This window comes from Priapulus caudatus, unplaced genomic scaffold, assembly GCF_000485595.1.
Source record: "Priapulus caudatus unplaced genomic scaffold, Priapulus_caudatus-5.0.1 Scaffold365, whole genome shotgun sequence".
Taxonomy (NCBI): Eukaryota; Metazoa; Priapulida; class Priapulimorpha; order Priapulimorphida; family Priapulidae; genus Priapulus; species Priapulus caudatus.
This window is the reverse complement of record NW_014577426.1, coordinates 133,717-144,064: the sequence shown is the minus strand read 5'-3', so window position 1 is coordinate 144,064 and position 10,348 is coordinate 133,717. Positions and strand designations below refer to the sequence as shown.

At 41.1% G+C, this 10,348-nt stretch overlaps 2 protein-coding genes across 2 annotated transcripts in view; one reads left to right on the top strand and one right to left on the bottom strand.

Annotated features, from left to right (window-relative positions):
- LOC106809575 (7,8-dihydro-8-oxoguanine triphosphatase-like) overlaps positions 1 to 8,376 on the bottom strand; it is a 12,545-nt gene extending 4,169 nt beyond the window's left edge. The window contains 3 exon segments of the mRNA XM_014812703.1: positions 7,632 to 7,699; positions 8,153 to 8,188; positions 8,190 to 8,376. Of these exon segments, the coding sequence (XP_014668189.1) occupies positions 7,632 to 7,699; positions 8,153 to 8,188; positions 8,190 to 8,344 (259 nt within the window). The 5' untranslated portion in view covers positions 8,345 to 8,376.
- The window catches only part of LOC106809581 (tRNA modification GTPase GTPBP3, mitochondrial-like), a 22,888-nt gene continuing 15,149 nt past the window's right edge, over positions 2,610 to 10,348 (top strand). The window contains exon 1 of the mRNA XM_014812710.1: positions 2,610 to 2,886. The gene's annotated coding sequence lies outside the window, so the exon portion shown is untranslated. The remainder of the gene's footprint in view (positions 2,887 to 10,348) is intronic.

Sequence of the window (10,348 nt, the reverse complement as noted above, 5' to 3'; positions counted from 1 at the left end):
TGGTAACTATCTGATATGGTTAGGTTAGGGTTAGGGTTAGGAGTAGGCGTAGGCGACTCCCTAGACTCGTTAGTAAGTAGGCGAGGTACGGTCCGGCATATTAGATAGTACCAGGGTACGTTCCGGCAGTACCCTGGGGGACATAGACCCCTCTCAGCGTTAGCAGACCTCACCGGTCTAAAATCCAAACTTCAATTTGCATATTTTGCTTTATATTTTTTAATTCAGAACAACGCGAGTTTTTCGGATCAGGACCCGACAGGCCGCTGTGAACGTACGTGCGGTGGTAGAGCTCACGCTCGTGCACAGTTCAGTAACCCACTTGTTATTAGCCCCCAGGCATCCTGTAAGCGCAGGTATGGGTTAGTGACCAACCGACAGATTACACTATACAGCCTTACTCTCTGCAGATTTAGGACCTCGATAGTTGGTTGGTTTAATAAGATCGCTGGTGTAAGGTAAAGGTCAGTGGTGCTGTGCACTGGTTGCCTTGCCATACCATGAATAGACAACACTACACACATTCGTGTTTGCTTGTTGTATTTGCTGATTCAAGCCGACTAAAACAGCTGACTAAATCCAACATAAAGGCGCTATATACTGGACACAATAATTTGCAATATGCTTACCACTCCTATAATTGTATATAATTACAATTGTAATTTAATCATAATGCTGACTAACACTCGGGCCATCAAATAATCAAGAGGACTATCAGATTTTCAAAGTCAATGGTCCGACGAACCATTGAATATTTTGGTCCCATTTTACGGTAATTTTCTTTGAAGTTTCCACTTTCCACGTGCAATATTCCAAGGATAGTGAGGATTATGTTGAAGAGGAAGATGAACAAATATTAGATAAGATGGAGATGATGGAGTGTGCCAAGAAGGCTTACAATAAATTGCTTGAATTAACTGCTTGACTGAAGGAATGTTAACTGTATTACATCTCTTTTTTTCTCCTTATTTCTACCCCTGTGATATACATACAATGGTCCCCGCTTTGTCGAAACAGATTTAGAACCATGAAATTTACAAAATGTCCTGAAATGTGATAACAGATTTTCAGTCGCACATGCATACCTAAAAAGTGCAAGTACGCGTGTGCGACTGGAAGTGTATTTAAATGATCCTATATACAGGATCCTATAAATGACATAATGTCACGTGTTCATGGTAGTACCATAGACTAGCAGCTACAACTTGAACTACTTGTACTAGACTATGCAAGAATTTATATTGCAAGAATTAAATTGACTACGTACGTGACGAATTTTCTATGGTAAAATTTGTAAAATTTTTGTTGCCATTTTTTTACATTAAAAGTAAGAACTAACGGGACTAAACGTATCGTCAAATTCTTACCTGATAAGATTGTTTCTCAACTAATTAAAAATTTAAAAAACCTGGACGATTTGATATTATGTTCCTGACATTAATTGCTTGCTATGTGCTATGTATGAGTCACGAGTGTATGTTCACATCGAACAATACAGTAAAATAGGAAGTATAATGCAGCAATTTAACCACAAAAAGTGAACAGAATTACTTATATTTTGTGAAGAAGTGGAAATATATATATATTTTTTAAATTTACGGTGACGTAATCACTTTAACAACATTGGCAACACTCAACAACACAGCGACTGCGAGGTATTAACAATCTTCTTTTTACTTTTACTATGAATGACACAAACACTCATAATTGTTTGTTTATACAATTTCCAGCGATTGTTATAGACAGAGACTGGTACGGTGGTAATCTGTCCACAACTTACACGTAATGTATTGTTGACAATGTTGTGTCTGAGAGCATGTCATGATTGGAGACTGAAGTGAAGTAAGAAAGTGCTGTCGCACGTGCATCAGTGACACCACAGGCACTTGGGGCAGAGTCAGTAAAAACTGAAAATAATATGAACGCACATTCACAAATACTACCTTACCTCTCAATTACAGTTCCACTGTTGTGTCACTGTATATCAACTTTCCTTCATAAAAACTAACGCCGAACGCTCCCGCACTCGCCGCTGCGAGTGTGCTGTGTCGCTATTAGTATTATAAATATAATGATAATAATATATAAAGAAGGTAGGAAACTCCGTTATATATTATTATCATTATAAATAATGGCAACACAGCACACTCGCAGCGGCGAGTGAGGGAGCGTTCGGCGTTAGTTTTTATGAAGGAAAGTTGATATACAGTGACACAACAGTGGAACGGAGAGGTACAACAGTGGAACAAGAGAGGTACGGTAGTATTTGTGAATGTGCGTTCATATTATTTTCAGTTTTTTACTGACTCTGTCCACAGCCACAGGCCCTTGGAGGCTCAAGTTTCAAGAAGAGTATAAGGAGCGAAGCGGAAGGTAACGGCTTCGCTCTTAATAGTCTTATAGTTATACTCTTCTTTAAACTTGAGCCTCCAACTCCAAGGGCCTGTGCTCTGTCCCAAGTGCCTGTGCTAGTGTTGGTGACACAGTCTGTACTTGTAGGCCTATCATGTATCAACTATCATGTATCATTGTATGCACAAAAGCGATAAGTTATCGAGATTGAAACAGAAAGGGTACCGGTACCAGGGGTTTGTAAATATGTTTAATCACCCACACATAGAAGTAGATAGTATGTAGACTAGTACTAGTAAACTTATCAGATAGTACCTTATTCCCTACTACTTTCAGTATGTTTCTATGAATCTGTCCTCCCGCCTCACCTTCAACAATTTTCCCATAATGCAGCATACAAACGTGACTCTAACATATGAGCATTCGTAAACATAGTAGCACGCGCTGTGATATGTGGAAATTGAATATCTTTCCTTTATAAATGTTCACTACTAAGTCTGCTATATAAAAATTCAAAACAATCCTAGTTTGAATGTTAATATGGTTATTTCATTATTTCTTTTTTATTGACAGAGATTGTTAAGTTGTTTAAGTACACCGCGAATCTTTTTTGTAATTAAGAACTCGCTGAATGTCAGTACAGTACACTACAGGCTTACGCTCCATACAGCCTACAGTACAGGATCACGGTTAGGCCACTTGATTTGCCAGTGACAGAATAGTGATTGATAATGGTACGCAGGTGTAATAAATGTTTAGGGTGCATTTTTCCCTGCAACCCGCAGTGCGGGCGACAGGAATAGCATTGGTTCAGTGGTTGTTTTATGCAGTGCGGGTTGTGGTTTTTTTGCAGTTTTTTGCAATAACTTGCTGTTTTAGAGCGATCATAATATTTGTGTATATGTGTCACTGTGCGTGTGCATGCGTGTGTGTTCCCAGGCACTTGGAACGTCTCAAAAAAAGGTAAATAAACGGAATGTATTTACTACCAAAGTCTTAATGTTTCTCTACTCTATTTCGCCTATAATCACCTGTAAATGCCGGTCAAATGCTCATCTGCAACACACAAGTACACGTACAGGCTTGGTGACAGTAAGTTCTTATATTAGTAGCAAACAAATCTTCCATAATATTTATTGGTAATATTTCGTACGTCATTGACTATGAAACTAAGCACTTGGTTTGGACATTATTTTTTTGTTTTAATCACAGTGGCAGGCTATGACCAGCATTGTGATTTTGCAAGATATGGACCTTTTTATCGCACTACGGGTTGCAGCACAGCGTTCTGACCTATTGCAACCCTACAAGTACAATGCAGTATAACCCTTGCTTCAGGAAAACGGGATACATGGGTGGAGTTCAGCTAGAGTTCATGCATTGCAAGAGCTAACAGTATAACAGTTAGGTATGTGTTCACACGATCGCGTTGGCCCCCAGATCACAGTAAGTCAGTAACGAATACCGGTGACAGCACTGCCACTTCACTTGCTCACGCAAGACAATTAACTTGACAATAATAATCATCGTTGATTTGCAATCCGAGTGAGTCAAGAGACATACAGAAACAACATAGGGCTACGGCAAATTGATTTGGCGTTGTCACAAATTATTTTCTTAGGCTACTTGCGTGGCGATTGGCAAGTTGTCACTTCAACTTCAACTGGTGCGGTGGCCCCCGAGTAGGTTTCTAGTGGTTTCTATTCGTTGACGTTGCGATCGGTTTATTAACTAATATAAGCAATTATATCGAAATGACTCAGTTCTTACCAATAGTTTAATCTGTCCGAATGCGTTTATTCCTGAAACATCCGATAGTTTCAATTTGAGCCCCAGTAACACTGCGGTTATGCCTAGCACTTTACAGACGCTTGTTTGTTCAGAGTTTGTTCTAATGGAGATAGTGGCGCCACCCCGTAGTCTGACAAAGACTCTTATTCTACCTTTCGCAAATAGCCACACTTCATCAATAAATAAACGCAAGGTCTTATGTTTACATATCTATCGTGTAATGTAAATATATTGTACAGTTGCTATGTTACTAAAAGTCGCAAATTACATGCCTGCGAACGTGTAGTTTAAAAAATTTTACATTCAGACACAGTACTGTCTGTAGGCACATAATAAGAGCATAATAGATATCTGTCATTATAATATTCACCCCTGGCAGATAATCATGAGTAGGCACAGGCCAGTGGCACAGGCGCGGCGTCACGGGGGGGGGGCAGTTGCCCCCCTATGATTTTTAAAAAAAAGAAGGGAAAAAAGAGAGAAAAGGAAACTGGTTCGACGGGCCTGAAAGCTGTTGTTGTGCGGGGGAGGGGGAGGATTCAGCCCGAATCCCAGCTCTTGCTAATTCGAATTATTAAAACCCTTTCACTGCGGGCTCAGACTGCGGGTCTCGGCCGCGTCTATTTTTTCCGTACCACTAATGCGTAACGCTGTTTTATGGTGCCTTGGGACCCTAAACCTAAGGACGTGGATATTCGTCCGAGCAAAATATACACATAAGTACAAACAGTCAACCTAACCCAACCCTAACCGTAACACTAACTCTACACCGACTCGGCTATCTTATATACGCGTGTCATAGTACCCATATTAATCTATGGTGTATAACCTTTCGTAGTGATGCGCAACGATCCTCGGACGAATATCCACGTCGCTAACCCTTAACCCTAGCCCTAACCCTAACACTAATCCTAATCCTAACCCTAACCCATAGCGTTACGCGTTACGCATTAGTGCCGTTTACTAGCCGGGGTGCTGGGGGTGCTGCAGCACACCCTGTTTTTTTTAGTTGAGTAGTGCGTGTGCGTGTGCACGTGCGTGCGTGTGCACGTACAAGTGCGGTCAGTGCGGCGTGTGCACGTACACGGCTAACTACGAACTCGCTTATAACGAAAACAATGCCAAGCTATGACAAAAGAAGCGTCAAAGGCGCCGCCTGTCTGTGTAGTATGGTAATTATTTATTTATTTTTAGTTGAGTAGTAATTTTATGTTTTCTCAATAAAATAATGCATGCTGCGGTATGCTGCATGGAAGCACCTGCGGAAATTTCGAGTGGTTTACGGCACCTCGTCAGCTCGTGTAGAGTTACGCATAGGTTTACGTAAATTTTAGCTTTATGAACCGCACCTAAAACGACCTCGCTTGCGTACGCGAAATCGTACGCAAATTTACTAAATAACTGCGTTGATAAATCGCAACTAAGCAACGTCGATTGCCGTATGTCAATCGAACTTAGAACGTCGGGAGGCCATACACAAAGATCTACGCAAAATAGCTTTCGCGTACGCAGCTTGATGAATCATGAATCTACCCCCTGGCACCCACCCGTCCCGTCGCAACGCCGTACACCGGTATCAGAGTCCTCACAGTTTCCAGGCGCGACTCTGTCACCAGGGGGGATCCCAGGGTGTCCGATCCACCCCTGCTCGCGCAGAAAACGCATCTGAGGGGTCTAATTAAAAAACATTACCAGACCACCCTTCGGCGTGCTCGAAGTTTGGCTACGCGTTAGACCCACCGTAACAAATCCCTGTACAGCGCCCTTGGTTTCGCCCCCCCCCCCTAAGACAAATTACCCTGGCCCGCGCCCCGCACCTCGCCAGTAGCGCATACAATGCTCAAGGACCATTTTAAGGACGAAAACCTTCACTTCGCCATACAGTATGCCGAAATTTGTATGCAAATATTGCAAGAATAACAGCACAAACAACATCAATACTGTACTAGTGAACAAGCAAGTGAAAGCAACTAAAAAAATTTCATCATGTAGCCACCTATGCCACTTTTAGAAAATATTGTATAGTAATATTTGCATTACATGATCCCATGCCAATACAAAAGTATCACTGTCGAAATTAAAGTCAGCAGAACTAGCCACCTATATCATGGGTACTATATATACTATATATATATATATATATATATAATATATATTATATCACATATATGTATGTCATAGCGCCATGGCCAGTTGTCATGTTTCAGCGCAAATAAAAATATATACCAACAAATTTCAACACCTGCACTGTCATAATAATGCATTATATGTATATATACCCCTCGCATATATAGTACCCCTCGATTCTAGTACAGTTTACTGGTGGGTGTTGTGGAGGTGGCTGTACTCTCTTGTGAGGCATGCACTATCTTGTCACTATATCTAGTGTAGTGGATACAGACTAGCTGACAAATTAAGTATTTAAATATGATATATAATTAGCAGTATCATCAATATCAGTAATGCATACCAGTCATAGCTGTACGCTATTGCGCTGCAGCACTAACTAAGATCTGCTTTTTCCAAGTGTTTTTGTATTGTTACCAATGTAACCGGGCGCCGATTCTGCACACAAATATAGTCAATAATAATAAATCGCGTATGGTGGCTCCCATACGTAATTACAATAAATCATCTATTCACTCAACAGCTATTCAATCCTAGCTTACATTAATACATACAGATACATAATAAATTACAATACCTGGATTTACATGTATCCACTTTCTTCAATTTGTGTGTTCTAAAATATTTGCTCCATTCCCTTGGAATTTCAACAATAGCTATCGAACTCTTGCTCATTCAGCATTCCCCATCTGGGACCATAGATGCATCATCTGGCCACATGTTCGCGAACGGCCCTACTGTTTGCAATTCATACCATTTCTTGCGTCGCATTCTGGAAAACAACTAGATTTAACTAAATTTATTATTATTCTATGACTTATATAAAGGAATCTTTATACTATGATGATAACAGTATACCTGACACAACAGTCTGCAGCCAGGGCATCGCGTGGCGCGATCCAGTCTAAGTGAATTTTTAGGGGGGGGCGCATTCGTCGCTGGCGGGGACGGGTCGCCGCGGCCTTCGCCCCGGGCCAGGCCCGCGGCCCGTGGCGGGTCGCGGCCCGAATCATGCCCGAGCCCCTCGCAAGGCACAAAGCACCGAGGCGAGGGAGGGTGTTAGGCTAAATTACCCTTTCCCGAAAATTCTAGGGGGGGCAGACCCGCCCCCGTGCCCCCCTGAATCCGCCACTGGCCGGGATGTAGCTAGATTGCGGGTTGGCCCTCCAGAACAATGTAGATATTACTGCATAGCCAATAGAAAACTACCCACAAGCAACTGCCAAGACATAAACTGCACGTGATTTTACCCCCCCCCCCCCCCCACAGGTAAAATGAGTTAGCTACGCACCGCATTGAAAGTGATATACAGGAAAAACACGTTTGATATTATGATCACAAGCTTTCGGTTAATAATATACCTTCTGTCTCCTCCGGATCCCCTTCATAATGTTTTGTATGGAAAACGTGCACATTCATCACGCCGCGACGCCGGCGAATCAGTCAAGCAAATTGTCCAAATTCGAGACATTCCCAGCACATGCTGCATAGACTGGAAGCCACGTTAATAGTGCACTCCTCGTGCAACTCCCTAAACAAATTAAACACAGCAAGATGCCATTAAACACTCTATGGAAATTTAACGACAGCAGACTGAGTAACATATTGACACTATGAACAATCTGAATACGATTACAGAGTACTATTGTAGAATTGTCTGCAGTGTGGACGTAGACTATAGTAAGTAGATCTACTATTACTATTACTATTACTTGAAATATTCGGAGCAAGGAAAATAATAAACTGGATCTACTACTACCTTCCAATGCACATAAACATGCATAATTGACATCTAATAACATCAGGAGTGAGATAATATATAGACAGCAGTGTCATCTATATTATAACACTCATGATAGATAACATGACACTCTACCATTACCTTTTAGCAGCATCCACAATGTTTTCATCTGCATTACTTTACACCAAATCCATTCCACCTTCCTTTACCAAATCCTCTCTTCTTCATGCCGAGGAGAATCCGCTGAGCAGACTGCACGAATACAAGGGTGTAAAGTTTCTCCTTCAACATTTCCACGGTCGCTTTCAAATATGAGCCTGCAAAAACCACCATTTGAAAATGTTATTCCTTCTCACAAACAAACACATTGTGTTACTAATGAATTAGCATATAGCAATAAAATGTGCCTAGATGTGGGGTATATGGGCCTAGATGTGGGGTTACTGGGGTATATATGTGCCTAGATGTGGGGTTACTGGGGTATATGATATCAAGAGCTAATCAATATAATAATAATTATATACTCGCTTACTATATCCCGTTTGTCTCGCAATGGGTGCTGTCCAAAAGATAATAGAAGAACACCGACGTTCTCGCTCGCTACTGCGACACTTCGTCAGGTGATCCGCCGGCCAGGCCGGCGGCACGGCGCTAGAAGACATTCATTCGACGTCAGGACCGCCAATCACAGCAGCGCCTGTCCAGCAGTTGTACGCTCAATCCAACGGGGGATTATATAACCTCGACGCGCGCAAGCGTCGCCGCATCACCTGACGAAGTGTCGCAGTAGCGCACGAAACGGCGTGTTCTTCTATTATCTTTTGGACCCACCCATTGCGAGACAAACGGGATATATGTAAGCGAGTTTCATTTCCGCAATGTGATAAATATTTTAACCTTAATAATTATATAGATATTTATTACTCTGGATGATATCAGGGTCGAAATAAGCATGGTCCGATGGTCCAGGGCCATCAAATAATCCAAGAGACTATCAGAATTTTCAAAGTCAATGGTCCGACGAAACCATGAATATTTTGGTCCCATTTTACGGTAATTTTCTTGAAGTTTCCACTTTCCACGTGCAATATTCCAAGGATAGTGAGGATTATGTTGAAGAGGAAATGAACAAATATTAGATAAGATGGAGATGATGGAGTGTGCCAAGAAGGCTTACAATAAATTGGCTTGAATTAACTGCTTGACTGAAGGATGTTAACTGTATTACATCCTTCTTTTTCCCTTATTTCTACCCCCTGTGATATACATACAATGGTCCCCGCTTTGTCGAAACAGATTTAGAACCATGAAAATACAAAAATGTCCTGAAATGTCGATACAGCATTTTCAGTCGCACACTGCCCTACTAAAAAGTGCAAGTACGCGGTGTGCGACTGGAGTGTATTTAAATGATCCTATATACAGGATCTATAAATGACATTAATGGCACGTGTATCATGGTAGTACCATAGACTAGCAGCTACAACCTTGAACTACTTGTACTAGACTAGCCAATCGGAATTTATATTGCAAGAATAAATTGACTACGTACGTGACGAATTTTCTATGGTAAAATTTGTAAAATTTTTGTTGCATTTTTTACATTAAAGTAAGAACTAAACGGACTAAACGTATCGTCAAATTCTTACCTGATAAGATTGTTTCTCAACTAATTAAAAATTTAAAAACCTGGACGATTTGATATTATGTTCCTGACATAATATGCTTGCTATGGTGCTATGTATGAGTCACGAGTGTATGTTCACATCGAACAAGTACAGTAAATAGGAAGTATAATGCAGCAATTTAACCACAAAAGTGAACAGAATTACTTATATTTGTGAAGAAGTGGAAATATATATATATTTTTAAATTTACGGTGACGTAATCACTTTAACAACATTGGCCAACACTCAACAACACAGCGACTGCGACCGGGTATTAACAATCTTCTTTTCTTTTTACTATGAATGACACAAACACTCATAATTGTTTGTTTTATACATTTCCAGCGATTGTTATAGACAGAGATGGTACGGGTGGTAATCTGTCACAACTTACACGTAATGTATTGTTGACACATGGTTAGTGTCTCGAGAGCATGTCATGCATTGGAGCACTGAGTGAAGTAAGAAAGTGCTGTCGCACGTGCATTCAGTGACACCACAGGCACTTGGGGCAGAGTCAGTAAAAAACTGAAATAATATGAACGCACATTCACAAATACTACCTTACCTGCAATTACGTTCCACTGTTGTGTCACTGTATATCAACTTCCTTCATAAAAAACTAACGCCGAACGCCCCGCACTCGCCGCTGCGAGTTGCTGGCATCCCG